The sequence below is a fragment of the Xyrauchen texanus genome, chromosome 46 (assembly GCF_025860055.1).
Source record: "Xyrauchen texanus isolate HMW12.3.18 chromosome 46, RBS_HiC_50CHRs, whole genome shotgun sequence".
Lineage (NCBI taxonomy): Eukaryota > Metazoa > Chordata > Actinopteri > Cypriniformes > Catostomidae > Xyrauchen > Xyrauchen texanus.
Window position 1 is genome coordinate 27,122,303 of NC_068321.1, and position 22,838 is coordinate 27,145,140.

The window sequence follows — 22,838 nt, forward strand, 5'->3', positions numbered from 1 at the left end:
TCAGCTGATCACAAAGTGTAGTCGGGACATTACTGATGTAAAAAACAACATCATCACTATTTGAAAACAGTCATTTCTGATCATATCTATACAGCAGCATCCCTCCAACACCTTATCCTTGAGTAATCATGCTAAATTGATCATTTGATACTATAAATACCATTATATCAAACACAGTTGAAAGATATTTGGTTCATGAAGCTGAACGTTGTCTTTGTTTGTTTTTGAGTTGCACAGTATGCAATAGACTGGCATGTCTTAAGGTCAATATTAGGTCAAAAGTGGCCAAAAAGAAACAGATTTCTCTAGAAACTCCTCAGTCATTCATTGTTTTGAGGAATGAAGGATATATAATGCTTGAAACTGCCAAACAACTGGTGATTTCATACAGGGGTAACTACAGTCTTCAAAGACAGAGCACAACTGTCTCTAACAAGGACAGAAAGAGATGTGGAAGACCAGATGTGCAACTAAACAAGAGGATAAGTACATCAGAGTCTCTAGTTTAGAAATAGACGCCTCACATGTCCTCCGCTGACAGCTTCATTGAATTCTACCCGCTCAACACCAGTTTCATGTACAACAGTAAAGAGAAGACTCTTATGGGAAGAACTGCAAAGAAAAAGCCACTTTTGAAACAGAAAAACAAAGAGAAAAGGTTCGAGTGGGCAAAGAAACACAGACATTGGGCAACAGATAGTTGGAAAAGAGTGTTACGGATCTGAACCCCATTGAGCTTTTGTGGGATTAGTTAGACTGTAAGATGTGTGAGAAGTGCCCGACAAGACAGACACATCTATAGCAAGTGCTACAGGAAGTGTGGGGTGAAAGGTCAAGTGCTACAGGACGTGTGTGGTAAAAGGTCACCTGAGTATCTGGACAAACTGACCGCTAGAATAACAAGGATCTGCAAAGCTGTCATTGCTGCATGTGGAGGATTTATTGATGAGAACTCTTTTAATTAGTTCTGAACGTTTTTTCATATTTTAATAGTAATTTTTCACGTTATTAATGTCCTGACGATACATTGTGGTTAGATGAATGACACTTTGGTGAATAAAAGTGCCAATTACTTTCCATAAGAGCAAAATCTGTCCATTATTCCAAACGTTTGGCTGCCAGTGTATATACACTGTATATTCAAATCTATACTTTAAGTAGTTTGAAAGTGTAGGGAAAGGACTCGATTACGTCATTCACAGTCTATCATGGGAGTGGGTGGAGCTGCTGAGCTCTTTTGATGCACTTTGCTCACCGATATTCTCTGATTGTTCACGTGTCCTGGAAAACCTGGAATTTTGCAATGCAGTTTTTCAGTCATGGAAAATGTTTTAGTATAATAGAACTGTTTGATTGTGTTGCTAACAATGTTTTTGTTACATTACACTCAATTGTTGTGGTATCATCTATTTCAGATATACCCGCCCCTAAATGACAATTACATACAGTGGTTGGACGCTTTAAGTGACAGTCGGACTGTCTCTTCCCGTCTACGTGGGCGGTTCTTGGCCAGAACAAGCTGCAAATCTTGTGTGTTTGCATGTTGGAATTTATGAATTCAGACAGGAAGTACCTTCTGAGATATGTGTTTTCTAATTCTTTCTCTGTCTTTACAGGTGGTATGTCGTGAGACCTTCTTGCGAGTCTTGCATTGGCGCTGCGTCTCGTGCTGATGGGAGCTGCTGCACCATCATGAGTTGCCATGACGCTGGAGGGCGTCGCCGTTTCGAGGACTCTGAGTTCACCTTGCGCGTGTACCCTGGCGCGCTGTCAGAGGGCACCATCTACTGCCCCATCACTGCTCGAAAGGTCACCTCGGCCGCTGAGGTCATCGAGCAGGTCATCGCAAGGTTGCAGTTGGACCGCGCAAGGTTGTACGTGCTCGCAGAGGTGAAGGAATTCGGCGGGGAAGAATGGATCCTGAACCCGGGAGACTCTCCGGTACAGCGCATGATGCTGTGGCCGCGTATGGCGCTGGAAAACCGGCTAGGTGGCGAAGACTACCGCTTCCTTTTGCGGGAAAAGAACGTGGATGGATCGATCCACTACGGAAGTCTGCAGATGTGGTTGCGAGTTACGGAGGAGAGGCGACGGATGATCGAACGCGGCCTACTCCCGCAGCCTCCCGTCGGACAGCACGCTGCCGATCTTTGCGCACTCCCGGACTTGAACGAGCTAACTTTGCTCGAGAATCTTCGTGGACGTTTTCGCCAAGAGAAAATCTACACGTACGTTGGCGGGATTCTAATAGTCGTCAATCCGTTCAAGTTCCTGCCCATTTACAATCCCAAATACGTGAAAATGTACGATAATCACCAGCTCGGGAAGTTGGAGCCGCATATTTATGCGGTGGCGGATGTAGCGTACCACACCATGCTCCAGAGGGAGAGGAACCAGTGCATTGTGATATCTGGAGAGAGCGGATCGGGAAAGACCCAGAGCACCAACTTCCTGATTCATCACCTGACGGCGCTCAGCCAGAAGGGCTTCGCTAGCGGCGTAGAGCAGATCATACTTGGAGCAGGACCTGTACTGGAGGTAAGACTTGGATGGATGAATGGAAAATATCATCAGATATCACTCATCAAATATCCATGTGTCTCATGTTGTTGGAAATACAACCAGCCTATTTGTTTTACTCAGACAAAAATATACTGAGTAATAGCTAATCATATGTATTTGATAATTATGTTGGTGTTGCTTTTATGCCGTGCTTTCATTTATAACTTCACGAAACATAAACAAAAACGAGTCCACACACAAGATAATCAGATGTATATAGATCATTAGATTATCCACATGAAGCACAATGTTACATATGACCACCAGGAGATGGCGCCAAATACACGACACAGACTCAATGATGACTCAAATGACACAGAATGAAACTCATTCTGTGAAATCTCATGACTAAAATCATGTCTGCATGCTATGCAAACCTTTAGTCATTGTTGTGTTTGCATGTGTAATTAGTTCTTATGTACAATTATTATCTTTTATTTGTTTGGAGATGTTTTTGGACACTATGATACATTATATTTGTAGTGTTATAACATGTGATTGCTTTGTCGTATCAACACAACAATTCTCAGATACAGTCGACATGATTGGGAACAAAACATAATTTTTTTGGGAGCCACCATCTCAACAGTTTCTTAGGCTGGGAATCTCAGAATGTATCATAATCCATAAAAGATTTATTTACAATGATTCCAAACACTTGACCGTCCATTTTGTTTTGTCGAGTTATAAGCCTTTAATTTTGGGTATGCCACTGAAATAGGAAATCTTTAAAAACACCTTCAGAGCTTAAACGGTTCAGGAAAACTTCAAATCACACAAGTATTCTGACCTATTTGACTTGTGCCAAAAAAGAGAGCATATTTTCTTGTCTTACTCTGAAATTCAACACGACCCAGTGGTCTGTCTTTGTCTTCTCTTCTCTCATGTCGGAGCTTCACTCTCTTCTGCCTCAGGCTGATAATGAGACCGTATTATCTGCCTCTCTCTGATTACTTTGTCAATCTGAAAACTGACACTTGCATACAATTCCACACAGAGCATTTAGGTTAGATCCAGTTCTGTGTGTGTGTGTGTGTGTGTGTGTGTGTGTGTGTGTGTGTGTGTGTGTGTGTGTGTGTATATATATATATATATATATATATGACATCACATTCAAATCAGACTCACTCACTACACTCACACTCTAATATATTCATATATCATATGTATATTTCAATTTTAAAGTACTTTATATGGCATGATTGTGTATATATACATATATATACTATAGCATATATACTCTCTCACACACACATACACACACACATATCTCTCACACTACACACACATACACACACACTCTCATGCTCACACTCACTCACACTCTCTCTCTTTCACACACACACACACACACACACACACTCTAATAATTCAATTTCAATGTTATTTTCAATTTTAAAGTACTTTATTGGCATGATTGTGTTTACATACAATATTGCCAAAGCATTAACTCTCTCTCTCACACACACACACACACACACACACACACACACACACACACTCTCTCTCTCTCTCTCTCTCTCTCTCTCTCTCTCACACACACACACACACACTCTCACGCACACACTCACTCACACTCTCTCTCTTTCACACACACACACACACACACACACACTCTCTCTCTCACTCACTCACACTCTCTCTTTCACACACACTCTCACTCTCTCTCTCTCTCTCTCACACACTCTTTGCCTCTCACTCGCACACACTCTCTCTCTCTCTTTCTCACACTAACACACACACACACTCTCTCTCTCTCTCCCACACATATTCACACACAATCACTCTCGCTCTCACACACACACACACACACTCTCTCTCTCTAATAATTCAATTTAAATTTTATTTTCAATTTTAAAGTACTTTATTGGCATGATTGTGTTTACATACAATATTGCCAAAGCATTAACTCTCTCACACACACACACACACACTCTCTCTCACACTCACACATACACACAGAGCCTGGCCACGCCCTCCTCCTCATCACATAAAGGGTAATAAGAGTCGTAAATTGAATCGGAGTCAGAATTGGAGCTAGATTCCCATCCCAAATGTGCACTGATGAATCACTTACAATAAGACAAAGAATGTGTTTTCACAAAGGTAAATATGGTCGTTTTTGATTTTGATTTGACTTGAAGACACGCAGACTGTGGTTTGTTTATTCGAGCACAGAATTAGACACATTCAGTCTTTGTGCAGCTATTTCTCAACACAGATGGGTACAGGTTTGTTTGTGTTTGTGATGTCACTATACGCTCTTAGGCACTGTGTGTGTGTGTGTGTGTGTGTGTGTGTGTGTGTGTGTGTGTGTGTGTGTGTGGATATTTTATCACATACCAGACGGTCGCTGTAACCAGGATTATTCTCGTCTTGCCAAAAGCGGACGGTATTTGTCAGACATGCATGCCGAAGATGCCAGTCTCAGATTTAACACAGATACGATTGTGTGTTCAGTCAAATCTGAACAAGCAGAAACACAACGCCAACACAAATTCCACACACACCTGCTGTGACAGCCGCATTCATCAGAGGTCTTGAACAGGCTGCAAGATTACAGATGATCATTCTTTTGACAGTGACAGTCATGACAGTGTAATTAGCCTGTAATGCTACATTTACCAGTTAAGCATCAGCAGGACCAGTAAACAACCGAACATCATAGTGCACCACTCGAAATCTTCTACTCCCTCAGGAACTTAAATCCCACATGATGTCATCTTTATTAAGCTGATTAGCACACTTCATATGCTCATACACCCTGTGTTTGTTGTTGTGTAGAGCTGACGTGCTCTCCTGTCGACCGAGTTTAAAACGCACTGATATTTCACTCTTCAGAGGACATTCTGCCTGTAGACACACACACACACACACACACCGTTTCATCATATTTTAGTTGCCATACAGGCCTGTTAGTCATCATGTGAACTAGCTACTGTTGCCCATGGCCAAATAACAACACACAGACACACGTGCCTTGTGCCCCGTCTGCCGGCTAGTCATCCCTGCCTTCCTCAACCTGGGAGGAGACAGGAGGGGATAAACAACAACAACAAACATAATAGGCGAGGGAAAGACCAACACACGGAGCAACAGAGAGTGAGAGAGAGAGAGAGAGGCACTTTTCTGGCAGCACATGGGGACGCTCCTCCACCCCTGGCAGCGACTCCATCGTCCCAGGTGGTCAGGGAGTTCCATCCCTCCTCGCCTAGCGGACGGCGGCCGTTTCCCGCGGTCGGGCGACTCCCGGCGGATGATCTTAAGTCATGATTTCGCTGTCCACTAATTGACTATTGGACTCTGTTGAATCTGAGGGTCTCATGGGACGAGAAACACCGTCTTTTTGTCATCTCTGTCTGGAAGGGTCGTGCGGCCAGGCACTCCAAGGCCCCTGAAGATGGTTTATATCCAGATGTCTCTCCGGGGCCCTCAGAGGCTGATCTGTCTGTGGCTCTTGAGAAAAGGACCCCAGTAATCTTTCATTAGTCTCCTCTAGAGTTTCAGAAGAGGTCTCAACAATGTCTCAAACTGTGCTCGGATATGCTCAAGATACCAAAGTCGGAGATCTCAATATGAACTCGAACATAAAATGCCATTGGTTTGGCATTTTAAGTGTCGCCAGACTTTTGACGACATGTAAACTGAAAAAGATATTAAGCAAACCGAGAAGTGGGAATCTTCACACATATAAAGTATTTATATATTATCCACGCAATATAGTTCGCGAAAATTGTACTTTTTAATTTTTATTTCGCTATTTAACATTTCAATCATATTTTAGCTTTTTAAAAAAGTTCAAATTTCACATTCTGTTAATTTACATGATGTTATGAAATTGCTTTTATAGTAACGAATCGATTAAAAACGTTTTGTTGGAACATAAAAATGAAAATAGTATTACACATATAACAGTAATTGTAATAATTGTATTATGTAAGTAATCGTTTATGTGCTACTATATCAGAAGTATCATGCAAAATATTAGGTTTTGTAAATCCCCTGCAGAGATGCTATTAGAGCCTGTTTCTCAAATTCTTCCATATTTACATCAGTTTGTTGATGTTCAAATATTTCATGTATGATTGTCCCTTTAAATATTTATATGTACACTTTGTTTTTATTACACTTACCACATACGTTACATGTTTGTTTATTTGCACTTGTACGAAGTATTTTCAGTGATATGTTTAATAACTCTAAAATGGTACTGTCTCTTTAAGAGAACCGGCAGCTCCACGAGCAAACGTTACGGTTGAATCCAGCTTCTTTAATGCCAGCGTTTTATTCAGTAAAAGAAACACTGAGCTAAAGTTCTTCATCACTACACAACTCGATCACCGGCGAGTGAAATCTCAACATTTACTAGCCTGTGGCTACTAACAGATGTAGTTCATTCGCATAGCATGACTTTTGGGCGCAAATGCGAGTGATTAACTCGCAATGTTAGAGGGCTGTTCTATAAATAATTACATTGTTACTAGTGAAAATATCCATTCTTTATATCAACAGTTGCATTACAACTTGGCATAAGTGCTCATTTTTGATAATTGGATTTTCTATAATGGTAAAGTTCATATATCTATAATGTGTGTGTGTGTGTGTGTGTGTGTGTGTGTGTGTGTGTGTGTGAGACTTGGTAAAAAGCCTTTTAAGATATCTTTAATCACTGTTCAATTTAATGCAATCTGAAATACAAAATCGTACTAGTTGTAATTCAAATACTGATTTCGGGAATGGATATTAATACCAACCTAGTTTGAATTGTCATGTTGACTCAAATTAGTTTTATTTCTATTGTTATTTAGATGTTGTGGCTTTACTGTTCACAACATCTGTTGTCTGTATCACACCCACATGTCTCTCTCTCTCTCTCTCTCTCTCTCTCTCTCTCTCTCTCTCTCTCTCTCTCTCTCAATTCAATTCAATTCAGAAAGCTTTATTGGCTTGACAACAAAATACATTCTGTATTGCCAAAGCATCAAAACAACATAGAAAATGATTTAGAACATTTAGTACACAAAATAATAATACTGATAGCATAAAACAATAATAATAAAATAAACAAAGATTAATAAATAAAATAAAAAGGATTTAGAAATCTATATAAAAAAAACCAAAGGAACACTGAACTTGGAATTGAACATTATATACATGTATGAAGGTCTGATGCAGTGTGTTAGGCTCTCTCTCTCTCTCTCTCTCTCTCTCTCTCTCTCATACATCTGTACATAGCTCTTTCTCTCTCTCTCTCATACATCTGTACATAGCTCTCTCTCTCTCGCATACATCTGTACATAGCTCTCTCTCTCTCTCTCATACATCTGTACATAGCGCTCTCTCTCTCTCTCTCTCGCTCTCGCATACATCTGTACATAGCTCTCTCTCTCTCTCTCTCTCTCTCTCTCTCATACATCTGTACATAGCGCTCTCTCTCTCTCTCGCTCTCTCGCATACATCTGTACATAGCTCTCTCTCTCTCTCTCTCTCTCTCTCTCATACATCTGTACATAGCTCTTTCTCTCTCTCTCTCATACATCTGTACATAGCTCTCTCTCTCGCATACATCTGTACATAGCTCTCTCTCTCTCTCTCTCTCTCATACATCTGTACATAGCGCTCTCTCTCTCTCTCTCTCGCTCTCTCGCATACATCTGTACATAGCTCTCTCTCTCTCTCTCTCTGTCTCTCTCATACATCTGTACATAGCACTCAATGTAAAAGTCAATACCCTGTTTTTTGGCGGGATTGGACTGGACGAAACTCAACGTCATGTTATTTCTATCGCATTCTACTTTGGCCTGAACTAACAGGAAGCTTGAATCTACAGGACTTCCTGTTTGAGCTCTGTGGGATCTGAGAATATCTTTATATTCAGGGGGAAAATAATTCTGTAGATGCTAGGACTGCACGATTATTTCACAAATAATAATGATCTATTATTTCCCTTGATATTGTAATTGCGATAAATCTCGATAAGTAGAATTTACATTAAAAATGATTATTTTGTGTGGAGTGTATGTAAGCCATATTCTTTTTTTTTTCTCCCTTTTTCTCCCAATTTGGAGCGCCCAATTCCCAATGCGCTCTGAGTCCTCGTGGTGGCGTAGTGACTCGTTTCAATCCGGGTGGTCTGAGACCGTCAATCCGTGCATCTTATCACGTGACTTGTTGAGTGCGTTACCATGGAAACGTAGTGCGTGTGAAGGCTTCACGCTATTCTCCGCGGCATAGACGCACAACTCACCACACGCCCCACCGAGAGCGAGAACCACATTATAGCGACCACGAGGAGGTTACCCCATGTGACTTTATCCTCCCTAGCAACCGAGCCAATTTGGTTGCTAAGGAGACCTGACTGGAGTCACTCAGCACACCCTGGATTCAAACTCACGACTCCAGGTGTGATGGTCAGCGTCAATACTCGCTGAGATACCCAGACGCTACACTACCCATAATCCTTTAGAGAGATCCACCAATCAGAGAATTCCAGCGAACAAAGTGTGCCAAAAGAGCTCTGCAGCTCCGCCCACTCCCATAATGAGGCAATCAAGTCACTGTTTCTACACACCCAAACTGCTGATATATTAATAGCAATAACATCTTAATAGATCGTTTCTTTACTTATAATCAACATATTTAAATGAACAGTTTTATTCTTTTCCATCGCTTTTATCTCGATGACATCATTTGCAATGCTTCATGGGATTGTAGTTCATTCCCTCATTAAAGACGTTCAGTACACGTCTTGCATCTTTGTCTGATTTTCAGAAGTACTTTTTTGCTTATAGTCACTGAGATGCTGAGAGATGTTTATCAGGAGTTCAGCAGATCTCTGGCTCTTAAAATCCCGCTGCGTGACGTGACTGTCGACCTCTAGACGTTGTGCAGAGCTCGCATGCAGGACACGCTCATTAAAACTCGACAGAAATGATGGATGAGCTGCATTCACCTTTTTATCAGCTCATGTCGAGTCTGTCCGTCAACAGCTGTTTCAGACTGAAGTTTGTTTGGTGTGTGTTTCGTGAGAGTTGTGTGTCCTCTGTGTTTTAAACCGCATTGACATGCTACAATCAATATTGCACACTTCAGTAGTAAAAGCTTTGGCAACACACCTGTATACGCACATGTCGTGCTGCTGCAGTTCTGTGCACTTCACATGAAATCAGAATGGCGGATTTGACGTGACCTTCATGGTTGTGTGGAGTCTTTGCTTTATGCTCCGATGAACTTGCACTTGCACAAATCACGTTTGATTACTTACCTTATTATTCAGCACAACAACAACAACAATGCATCCCAGCTAACTTGGTCTACAAATGTTGAAAAATGTTAGTTGAACCCAGCATTATCTGTTTTGACAGATGAATGAACGCTGCTGGACAGCTTGCAAAGACTTGTTAAACCATCTGTTTGTCTAGTCATCGTGTCGACAACTTTTGCCATTTATTGTGCGCATGTGGAGGACTCCAAAAAGCATGGCCACGTAGCCTACGGTTTATTTAGTGTACTTGAGAAATGCAAGTGTCATGACATACAGGCAGTGTTTTCGACATGGGGTGGCATGATTACTGAATGCACATGTGCTAAAAATGGATTAATCAGCGATAAATAAGGTTAATCCTTCAGCGACCTTCGGGACATTATCGTCTTTTTTAATCATTTTTAATTATGCCAATGGCATAACTTTTGCCAAAGGTGTGTATTTTTGGGAGAATACATCTATAATACACAGAATAGTCACACTCGGGACCTTCAGGACAGAAATGTCCCCATTGAAACCCATTAAAACTGCAATATTTGATCCCAGTGAATTCTATGATAATATACTTTTATTCTGGAGCTCTGGCTTCAAAATTTACATTTTTAATATGTTCCACCAGATGGCGCCATTTTTCTCATGTTTAGTCTATGGAGCAAATACAAGCTTTTCCCCTATTCACTGTTTACTGTATTATAGAGACCTGCAGGACAACTGAATACATGCAGTGTGTGTGTGTGTGTGTGTGTGTGTGTGTGTGTGTGTGTGTGTGTGTGTGTGTGTGTGTGTGTGTGCTGTGTGTGTGTATAGTGAGAATGTGTGTGTATAGTGTGTGTATGTGTATAGAGTGTGTAGTGTGTGTATAGCGTGTGTGTGTGTAGTGTATGTGTATAGTGTGTGTGTGTGTATAGTGAAGAGTGTGTGTGTGTGTAGTGTAGTTGTGTAGTGTGTATAGTGTGTGTGTGTAGTGTGTGTGTGTGTGTGCGTGTGTGTGTATAGTGAGAATGTGTGTGTATAGTGTGTGTATGTGTATAGAGTGTGTAGTGTGTGTATAGCGTGTGTGTGTGTAGTGTATGTGTATAGTGTGTGTAGTGTGTGTGTGTGTATAGTGAAGAGTGTGTGTGTGTGTAGTGTAGTTGTGTAGTGTGTGTGTGTGTGTGTGTGTAGTGTAGTGTGTGTGTGAGTGTGTGTGTACTGTGAGTGTAGTGTGTGTGTGAGTGTGTGTGTAGTGTGAGTGTGTGTGTGTGTGTAGTGTAGTGTGTGTGTGTGTGTGTGTGTAGTGTGTGTGTGTGTGTGTGTGTGTGTGTGTTTTAAAATGATCTGTCTCTCTCTCTGCTCTCTATTAGTCTTAAGGGAATGTGAGCATGTGCGATTAAGTTTCATCTGCAGAGCTGCTCAAATGAGATCAGAATTTTAGATTGCTGCGATTGATTCGGTGTCGTCATCGTCATTTGACTAGAACCGCATTGAACCACACACACAGTGGAAATGGCGAGCATTTACAAACACCTAAAATATACACTTTTTTTCATTTGTACGTTCATCTAAATTCTAACCTAATATGTTAATGTTGAAAAAACAATGAGCTAATCACTCCAGGGCAGTTCAAAACACAACACAACACAACAATGGTCAATATTTCCAATTGAGGCATTTAAGACCTTAACATAACTTTATTTTGATTTATATAAACAGTCGATGTTTACATTGTTTCCGATGAGTCTTGAGGGGTCGATTCTAATCAAGCGCTCTTTGACCTGGTGGGTTTCAATGACGGTATCTGTCGGTAGCTCTCTTCAGGTTTGGTTTTGTAAAATACCATCCTAACGAAAATGACATTGTTTTGAGTTTGATTGTAAGGACACGTTTGATGTTAATATAGATATAACTAAGAATTGAGAATTTATCGGAGCCGATACTTGCTTTTTGGTACTATTGTTATCGGCAAATATCAGCACTAATATTTTTACTTCAGATTTTTTGTTGTTGTTATTTGTTTTATTTCACTGTTTTCCTCCGTGGTCAACACTAACATTTTTTATTTTTGGTGGGGTCCAATTGTAAAAGTGGTCAGAAGAGATTTAAAGTAGAAATAAGTTAATCATAATTTCATGTTAATGTGCTTGTTGAGTTTGACCGATGATGTCTCTAGAGAGAAAAGAAAAATAGTCAAGCGATGACAAGCGATCGCTGATTATAAAGTACACAGTTTGGCTCGTACAGTATTGATTAGCCTATATGACAGAGTTTACTATAAAGTGTTTATATATTATATATGACAATAAGAGTGCATGTTTTGTTTCCCTCATTTTTATTTTTCCTGGTTATTTTTTGGGGCATTTTAGGTAGCATAATCAAACTTCATCTGGGATTGTAGCCTCTATATCTGTACCCGAAGAATAAAAACATTAAATAAAAAAATCAATTTTAAAAACTATCGGCCGATTAATCAGCTATCTGCCTTTTCCACCATCTTAGTTATTGGTATCGGCAAAATCCAATATTGGCCAATCTCTGCTTATTAATACACATTCCACATTCTGGACGTTATTCCAATGAAAGAAACGTTTACATGGACACCAGAAAGCGGCTTGTTGTGAGAAAGCAGCGTTCCCGTTTACATGCACCGTGAAAGCGCCGTACTCTTTACTTGCGTTTACATGCGGCTTGACCAGTAATTTCCCCACAACGCTTGTGTAAATAGCAAACATGGGATCCGAGGAAGCCTTCACTATTTTATCTTCCGTTGCTGTTGTTGCTGTGTTTGTTTCCTTTCCATCGCAATATGCAGTAGTGGGTTTTCCTTCTTACATAAAACTCTGGGATTCCCCCAGTGCATATACGCAAACATGAGTGGCCGTCGGTATTTTACATTGTTGTGTGTAAATGGGTGTAGTTTATAGTGTACGTGCTTTAAGCAGTGTTCTCCAGAAGAAACCTAGGTGTGTTAAACCGCTTTCTATTCATTCCCGAAACTGCGCGAGGAAATCTGCGTTCTCTTTCGCATGACGTTTCAGAACACCGCTTTCTGCAAAAACCCAGAATAAACTGTTTTCTTAAGCGCATGTAAGCGTGGTCAGTGTATGTTCTGTTTTCAGAAATGCATCACATTACAGAAGCATGTTGCGAACATTGTTTTATGTTTAAAGCATCTTGTTTTTATACAATATTGTCTGACCTTTCTGGAATTCTTAGGCATGATGATCATATTTGACGTGGTGTTTGTGTTCGAGTAATATGTGCAGTTAATGTCAGTTCTAGCCCAAGGCGTGCTTGTGGGCATATTTGCAAATTTGGCATGTGTGTGTTTGTGTTCGAGTATAATTACAGTTTGTGAAGGGTTGACCTACATTGCTTTAATGTACAGTGACAAGCACCAGGATGCGTTTAATGCAGGTTCTCTATTTTGCTTCTAAAACACCTAATGAGCCGCCTTTCAGTCTACTGTCTAAAATCCTAATTTCACACCGCATAACAGTCTAAAATCTTAATTTTCTTTGTGCAAAATATTTATTGAAACATGACCTAGACATTTCTTGATGGTCTTTCACCACACATCTCCAAACGTCTTACATTTTAAGCTCAATAAAGGCAAACTCAGCATTAGTTTGTGTTTCTTGTCGCTCAGATTGACTGCTAGTCTGTGATGCTCGACATGTTAATGCTAAAACACGGTGGAGCTGAAACCACAAAGCCCAAAGCTCCAGCATGGAGCCACTGCGGCTGTCTGAGCTCACTTGGGGAATTGGCTTTTCATCGGGTTGAATTAAATGCAGGTTTGGGTCGCTGTGCAAGCGAGTGTCGCCGAGACCCCTGCTAGCTCACAATGAAGACCTGTTGAAAACGTGGCGCAATCCGAACGTTTATTGAATGCTGAGAATGTTTCCTGGAGTCAATTTAAAGCAGATGCTGGCTGTCACACACAATTTACGAAGATGCAGAGACACTCCGCCTCTCGTTCATCATAAAGCTGTACGGTGGATGTGAAATACGCAGTCGTTCTTGACTTTGCAGGGTAGATTTGCTGTATGTCTTGAGTGAATGTGTTTGACCTATATTTGTTTAGCCATGCTACGTTCACTGATCGCACATCTGTGACGATAAACAGAGAAACATCAGAGTTGTTGTGTAATCCAGGATATTTATAAAGGTTGACTTCTGCCCACAGCTACTTGAACTGTGAAAGCAACACTGATCATTTGTATCCGCAGGCTAGTCGTGTATCTGTGGCATTGGGCTATTGTTGTTTAATTAGGCGGCTAACGTGATTAGCATTAGCTGCTCTGCCTCTGGAAACAAACTAGTTGGAGTTTCACTACAGAATAAACAGATTTGATTTGATCTTTCTGTCTCCGTAGTGACAGCAGAGCTGGACTTTGAGGGCTTGAAATGTAGGAATGTACCCTTTTCACAGACGATCAATCCGCAAAATAAAATATTAGTGCATCAATAGAAACGCAAGACTGATGTTTGTTGTGTGGTCTGTTAGTTTGAGTGTGTGCATTGGCATGACATGATTACAGAGGATAACTGTGCAGTTAATGAAGTGTCTGTGAAATGATGTCTTGAGAATGGCGTCATGACCCTTTACCCTCTAGCGGTGACGGCGTAATTATCTAACCAGCACTAGTCGTGTCGCTGTCACCCACAGCCTTCGCCGAACCCACGCAGGAGCAGAGTGTGCCTGTCCAGCGGTGAGGGTGTGAAGATGTGCCTTTCTGCGTGTGTTAACATCATGTGACGGTGTTGAAATGCCCCGCAGGAAACCGCTGTAGATACACGGCCTGTCTGGACGAAAACCTCTCGCTAATGTTGAGGGAATAACTTGTCATGCCACATGGGAGCAGAAACATTCACACGCACCGACACACACAAGATCTACCGTGTGCAACATATTGGACTATAACATTGCTGTTAATCCTGCAAAATGCATTCTAGTTTTTACTAAACAATGACATCATTACATGAGTTAATAGCAGGGGTGTAAAAGTACTTGGAGTACAAATTTTACTCAATTAAAAGTCTAAATGTCTAGCTAAAAACACACTAGCAGGGATCCAGACTGCGACTAATATGGTCGCAAATGCAACCAAAAATAATTGATTGCGACAATTATTTCAATCTAGTCGCCATTAGCGACAGTCGGGGAGCACCAGTGTGTCTCGCGGCATTTTTCACCCGTTCTGCTGCGATGGCGACGAGCCCGTCGCACCGCACGCATCGGCAAACCCAGCGCGAGAGAGTCGTGACCAAATGACTCCTTTGAACCGGATCTTTTTCATGAATCACACGAAAAGATCTGAGGGTTTGAATCAGAGTCACTTTCTCAGCGAATCTGGGAGTGCAGACATTTCAAAATAAGAGTCCCAAGTGTATTTCGGGATCGTTAGAAATAAAAGTCCCGAATTATGTACTACTATTTTTTTTCTTCTGGCAATTATTGACTGGGATTGGAGTAGCACAATAAACTGCATCTGGGATTATATTAAATTTTCACTCTTGTAGTCTGTGTCTGGGACATCCAGTAACAGTAAAGAAAGACTATGGCAATATTTAAAAAAACAAAAACAACATTTTTTTTTTACTACTTATGATGATGTGTTTCTACCTTATTTAGCAGTGTAAATCTACCACATTTTTTTCTATGATAATTTTTTTAAATATTGAGTGTAAGTTTATAACATTGTTTACTGTTATAAATGACTGCAGCTGAGAGGGTGTTTCTATTACACAGTAAATTTGGCATTTTCTCCCACTTTACTCTCTAAATCAACGCTCTCTATTTTTCCATCTTCTGGAAAGTCGTTCAAATGTAATAGTGGATTTATTCTTTTGCTCTTGGAGCAAATGTGTAAGTGAAAATAATATTTGCTGTGATCTCCCGTTCACCGCTGTCGAAGTTTACCTGCAAACGTTTACTTCCGCATCCCAAAACCCGGAGTGTGAAAAAGGTCTATTGAGGGACTCTGATGTCATATTGCTCCCTTCGTGGCATTTTTAACCTGGCACTCCAAACTCACTCTTTCAAATTTTAAACTCACTCCAAACACGAGTATAACGGCAGATTATCAGTTCATAAACACTTACTTTTCACTGGGTTCCTCACACAATGCTATCTCATGACATCTAAACACTATACTATAGTGCATGACTCATTTTAGCATTTGCATTACATGCAATGCATGTTCGAGTGTGCTCAAATTGCACGGTAGCTCAACGGACCTGCACTGTTTTTTCTTTGGTGCAAAAATTTCGAACTAGACGCTACGTGATAAGTTCCAGTTTCCCGTTGCTTGTTGTGATTGTACAAAAACGCACATGCATGGAAGAGATTTTTATCGCTTGTCGATTTATCACATCTAGTTTGGAAGCACAATTTGGTGAGTTCTATGCTTAAAACTTGGGATGAACCGATACAGATACTAATTTTAATGAAAACTATAAGCCAATACCGATATTTTGCCACTTACCCTATTTTGTCATATGATCACTGTTTTGCATAGGCATTATTTTAAAACATGTACAAAGGGGCAATGCGACCACATGTACACATGCGTGGACATTGTATTTTGCCGTCGCTGTCACATGTGACCAAACAACATGGCGCTGACCACAGCGGAGTTTGTCTTTGGGAGTAATGCCAACAAAACTGCATCTGGTAAGAAACCTAATTAAGTGTTTACATTGAAACCTGTTTGAGTCAAAAGATTAGAGTCTCTAGTTTCATCCAAGATGCCATTTTTTAAATTTGAGCAATTTATCGCGAAACGGCATCACTGTAAACACAATGACCACGTACGTGGACTATAGGCTATCAGAATAAATTATGCTAATTTCTGATGTAATTTCGGTAACGTCTCAAAAACATGAATAATTAACACTCTTAGAAACATAGCTTGATATTATTGAGAAATATCCCAACTTAGTCTCGCCGTCCACATATGTGGACATGCATATTAAGCAAAGAATTTTAGTACAAAAAGTGTTTGAAAAGTCAAAATATTTGTTTATTTCCACGTTATTACTTCCCCTGTACGCTGCTTTTATTGTTGGTCCATGTACTCGTGCGTCAGACGGATGCTTTTGGAGCGTCTAACTTTGTTTGCCTCGCGCTTGTATTCAGCTTCTCTAGTCACATGAGCGGCGTTATTGGGACGTTAAATTCAGTTTGAAAAACCTGTCTCGAGATCCCTGCATTCTGTTGTGTTCGGTCCAGCTGTATTTGAGTGCAAAAGCGTTGACGAGGCGTGTTGTCTGTACAGCTGGAGTTGCGCTGACTGCCCCCTACTGCATCAAGATGGTACATCAAGGGTAAATTACTCCGATGGACGTTATTTAATTAACCACACTAAATTAACCCTAAATAAAATGTGATGATAGATGTGGGGAAAAAAGGGTTATTTTGCACAGTTTTTTTTTTTTACGCTTCTGTTTTAACAGTTCTAACTTGAACTTAAGGAACTTTCTGGTAATATAGAAGCAGTCAGTTCAGCATTGCAGGGTGGTCTGTAGTTCTAACAGCTCCCAGTGCGACTCTAGAGTTCTGGAAGGTTCTGCAGAGTTCACAGCCGTGTTTACATTCACTTCATCAGGATCACACGTTCCTTGTAATTAATCAAGCTAACGCACACACACACTCCTGACTTCATTTGATGCATTCTGTGTATACTTAAACTTCACCTCCTCAGCCAACGGCCCCCCTCTCGTTTGACCCCTGACCCCTGCGTGTGGCCCCGTTGTGTCACTCCGAGGGCGCTACACGCTGTGAGGAGGGTGATGATGTCATCAAGAATGCGTGTGGACAGATCTGTGTGCGTTTCTGCATGACGTCTAATGTAAGCAGTGTAGTGAGTGTTTTAGCAGCAGACGGGAATTGCCGTTCCACATCATAAAACGTTTGGGTCCGTGAGAACGAAGCGACGAGTGAAACTAAAATATTCGGGTTCGGTTTAGTTTGAAGAAGTATCCCCATTTAAATGGCTGAATGTCATAAAAAAAGGTCCAGGTCACATTTAATCCTGATATCAAAAGGAAAAAAATGGGGGGGGTTAAGCCAAAAGTTGTTGAGCGGGGAGGTGTTCGCTGTCCTTTTCTGCATATCGTGGCCCGTTTTGCGGCCGACCATCCGGCCCCCTCAGTTCTCCAGATGGCCAGTTCGCCCCTGATCGGCCCCAAAATGCGTCAGCCCACCAGGAAACTGCCCGGTATGCCAGATTACCAGTCCAGCCCTGGATGTGACTCTGGATGGGTTGCTGAATTTTGTTCGCACATTCAAGTGGTCTAATGCACATGTACGCATGTTTAATCCGTTGTTTCGCTCCTAAATGTTTTTGCTTTTGTTCTCTCTCTCCTTAGGCTTTTGGAAATGCCAAAACTGCCCATAATAACAATTCCAGCCGTTTCGGCAAGTTCATCCAAGTCAACTACCAGAAGAGTGGAACTGTGAGAGGGTAAAACAGACTCGAGGCGCTAAAAGATTTGTTTCAGGAGTGATTTATGTCATTTTAACCCTTTTGCACTGATTGTTGATTTCAGAGCTTATGTGGAGAAATATCTTTTGGAAAAATCTCGACTGGTTTATCAAGAGCACAATGAAAGGTTTGTTGCATTATGAACCAACATGAACGATTGTTAATGTATAAATTAACCAAAACTAAGATGAATAAATGCTCAAATATTGTTCATTGTAAGTTCATTAAGATTATTACAAATACAACTTTATTGTAAAATGTTACCAACCGAATGATGTACTGGTAAAGTGTATGTTAGATGTGGTCTGCTGGTATTTATAAGATGCATCTGATTCTATTAAATAGCCTAAACTCACAATTGCAAGAAATTGAGTCGTATTTGTGAGATTATTTCTCGCATTTGCAATTTCATTTCTTTATTTCTCAGTATTGTGACTGTATATCTTATAATAACAAGTATTTCACAATTGTGACTTAATATCTAAAAATGTTGACTTTATTTCTCTAAATTGTAACTTTTAATCGTTATTTCTTGCATTTTCAACTTTATATCTCACAATTACGACTATATTTCTGAATTGTGACAATCTTATAATGGCAAGTATCTAGTAATTGCGACTTTATTTTTCGCATTTGCAGCTTAATATATAAAAATTTTGACTTTCTCTAAATTGTGACTTTTAATCGTATAATTGCAATCGCAACTATATTTCTCTGAATTGTGACTTTTAATCGTATAATTGCAATCGCAACTATATTTCTCTGAATTGTGACTTTTAATCGTATAATTGCAATCGCAACTATATTTCTCTGAATTGTGACTTTTAATCGTATAATTGCAATCGCAACTATATTTCTCTGAATTGTGACTTTTAATCGTATAATTGCAATCGCAACTATATTTCTCTGAATTGTGACTTTTAATCGTATAATTGCAATCGCAACTATATTTCTCTGAATTGTGACTTTTAATCGTATAATTGCAATAGCTACTATATTTCTCTGAATTGTGACTATTAATCGTATAATTGCAATCGCAACTATATTTCTCTGAATTGTGACTATTAATCGTATAATTGCAATCGCAACTATATTTCTCTGAATTGTGACTTTTAATCGTATAATTGCAATAGCTACTATATTTCTCTGAATTGTGACTATTAATCGTATAATTGCAATCGCAACTATTTCTCTGAATTGTGACTATTAATCGTATAATTGCAATAGCAACTATATTTCTCTGAATTGTGACTTTTAATCGTATAATTGCAATCGCAACTATATTTCTCTGAATTGTGACTTTTAATCGTATAATTGCAATCGCAACTATATTTCTCTGAATTGTGACTTTTAATCGTATAATTGCAATAGCTAACTATATTTCTCTGAATTGTGACTTTTAATCGTATAATTGCAATCGCAACTATATTTCTCTGAATTGTGACTTATTAATCGTATAATTGCAATCGCAACTATATTTCTCTGAATTGTGACTATTAATCGTATAATTGCAATCGCAACTATATTTCTCTGAATTGTGACTTTTAATCGTATAATTGCAATCGCAACTATTTCTCTGAATTGTGACTATTAATCGTATAATTGCAATAGCAACTATATTTCTCTGAATTGTGACTTTTAATCGTATAATTGCAATCGCAACTATTTCTCTGAATTGTGACTATTAATCGTATAATTGCAATCGCAACTATATTTCTCTGAATTGTGACTTAATCGTATAATTGCAATCGCAACTATATTTCTCTGAATTGTGACTTTTAATCATATAATTGCAATCGCAACTATATTTCTCTGAATTGTGACTTAATCGTATAATTGCAATCGCAACTATTTCTCTGAATTGTGACTATTAATCGTATAATTGCAATAGCAACTATATTTCTCTGAATTGTGACTTTTAATTGTATAATTGCAATCGCAACTATATTTCTCTGAATTGTGACTATTAATCGTATAATTGCAATCGCAACTATATTTCTCTGAATTGTGACTTTTAATCGTATAATTGCAATCGCAACTATTTCTCTGAATTGTGACTATTAATCGTATAATTGCAATAGCAACTATATTTCTCTGAATTGTGACTTTTAATCGTATAATTGCAATCGCAACTATATTTCTCTGAATTGTGACTTTTAATCGTATAATTGCAATCGCAACTATATTTCTCTGAATTGTGACTTTTAATCGTATAATTGCAATCGCAACTATATTTCTCTGAATTGTGACTTTTAATCGTATAATTGCAATCGCAACTATATTTCTCTGAATTGTGACTATTAATCGTATAATTGCAATCGCAACTATATTTCTCTGAATTGTGACTTTTAATCGTATAATTGCAATCGCAACTATATTTCTCTGAATTGTGACTTTTAATTGTATAATTGCAATCGCAACTATATTTCTCTGAATTGTGACTATTAATCGTATAATTGCAATCGCAACTATATTTCTCTGAATTGTGACTTAATCGTATAATTGCAATCGCAACTATATTTCTCTGAATTGTGACTTTTAATCATATAATTGCAATCGCAACTATATTTCTCTGAATTGTGACTTAATCGTATAATTGCAATCGCAACTATATTTCTCTGAATTGTGACTTAATCGTATAATTGCAATCGCAACTATATTTCTCTGAATTGTGACTTAATCGTATAATTGCAATCGCAACTATATTTCTCTGAATTGTGACTTTTAATCATATAATTGCAATCGCAACTATATTTCTCTGAATTGTGACTTAATCGTATAATTGCAATCGCAACTATTTCTCTGAATTGTGACTATTAATCGTATAATTGCAATAGCAACTATATTTCTCTGAATTGTGACTTTTAATTGTATAATTGCAATCGCAACTATATTTCTCTGAATTGTGACTTTTAATCGTATAATTGCAATCGCAACTATATTTCTCTGAATTGACTTTTAATCGTATAATTGCAATCGCAACTGTATTTCTCTGAATTGTGACTTAATCGTATAATTGCAATCGCAACTATATTTCTCTGAATTGACTTTTAATCGTATAATTGCAATCGCAACTGTATTTCTCTGAATTGTGACTTAATCGTATAATTGCAATCGCAACTATATTTCTCTGAATTGTGACTTTTAATCATATAATTGCAATCGCAACTATATTTCTCTGAATTGTGACTTAATCGTATAATTGCAATTGCAACTATATTTCTCTGAATTGTGACTTAATCGTATAATTGCAATCGCAACTATATTTCTCTGAATTGTGACTTAATCGTATAATTGCAATCGCAACTATATTTCTCTGAATTGTGACTTTTAATCATATAATTGCAATCGCAACTATATTTCTCTGAATTGTGACTTAATCGTATAATTGCAATCGCAACTATTTCTCTGAATTGTGACTATTAATCGTATAATTGCAATAGCAACTATATTTCTCTGAATTGTGACTTTTAATTGTATAATTGCAATCGCAACTATATTTCTCTGAATTGTGACTTTTAATCGTATAATTGCAATCGCAACTATATTTCTCTGAATTGACTTTTAATCGTATAATTGCAATCGCAACTGTATTTCTCTGAATTGTGACTTAATCGTATAATTGCAATCGCAACTATATTTCTCTGAATTGTGACTTAATCGTATAATTGCAATCGCAACTATATTTCTCTGAATTGACTTTTAATCGTATAATTGCAATCGCAACTATATTTCTCTGAATTGTGACTATTAATCGTATAATTGCAATCGCAACTATATTTCTCTGAATTGTGACTTTTAATCGTATAATTGCAATCGCAACTATATTTCTCTGAATTGTGACTTAATCGTATAATTGCAATCGCAACTATATTTCTCTGAATTGTGACTTAATCGTATAATTGCAATCGCAACTATATTTCTCTGAATTGTGACTTAATCGTATAATTGCAATCGCAACTATATTTCTCTGAATTGTGACTATTAATCGTATAATTGCAATCGCAACTATATTTCTCTGAAATGTGACTTAATCGTATAATTGCAATCGCAACTATTTCTCTGAATTGTGACTATTAATCGTATAATTGCAATCGCAACTATATTTCTCTGAATTGTGACTATTAATCGTATAATTGCAATCATATCTTTATCAGAATTACAGCTTTATTTTTTGCATTTTCAACTTTATATCTCACAATTATGACTATATTTCTCTAAATTGTGACTTTTAATCATATAATTGCAATCGCAACTATATTTCTCTGAATTGTGACTTTATATATTATAATTACAAATATCTCACAATTGCGACTTCCTCACAATTGAGATAGAAACTTGCTATTGTGAGTTAATATTTTGCAATCGCAACTATATTTCTCAGAATTACAGCTTTATTTCTCGTAATTGCAACTTTATTTTTCTAAATTGTGACTTTAGATTTTATAATTACAAGTATCTCGCAGTTGCGACTTTCTCACAATTGCGATACTAACTCACAATTGTGTTAATATTTTGCTTATTTTTTGTTAATATCGCCAAAC

The 22,838-nt window shown here is 38.6% G+C and overlaps 1 protein-coding gene across 3 annotated transcripts in view; it reads left to right on the plus strand.

The window, feature by feature from the left end:
• myo9ab (myosin IXAb) overlaps positions 1-22,838 on the plus strand; it is an 82,684-nt gene that overhangs the window by 7,228 nt on the left and 52,618 nt on the right. For all 3 annotated transcript variants that reach the window (XM_052119567.1, XM_052119568.1, XM_052119569.1), the window contains exons 2-4: positions 1,617-2,538; positions 18,179-18,273; positions 18,359-18,421. In XM_052119567.1, coding sequence (XP_051975527.1) covers positions 1,617-2,538; positions 18,179-18,273; positions 18,359-18,421 — 1,080 coding nt within the window. The remainder of the gene's footprint in view (positions 1-1,616; positions 2,539-18,178; positions 18,274-18,358; positions 18,422-22,838) is intronic.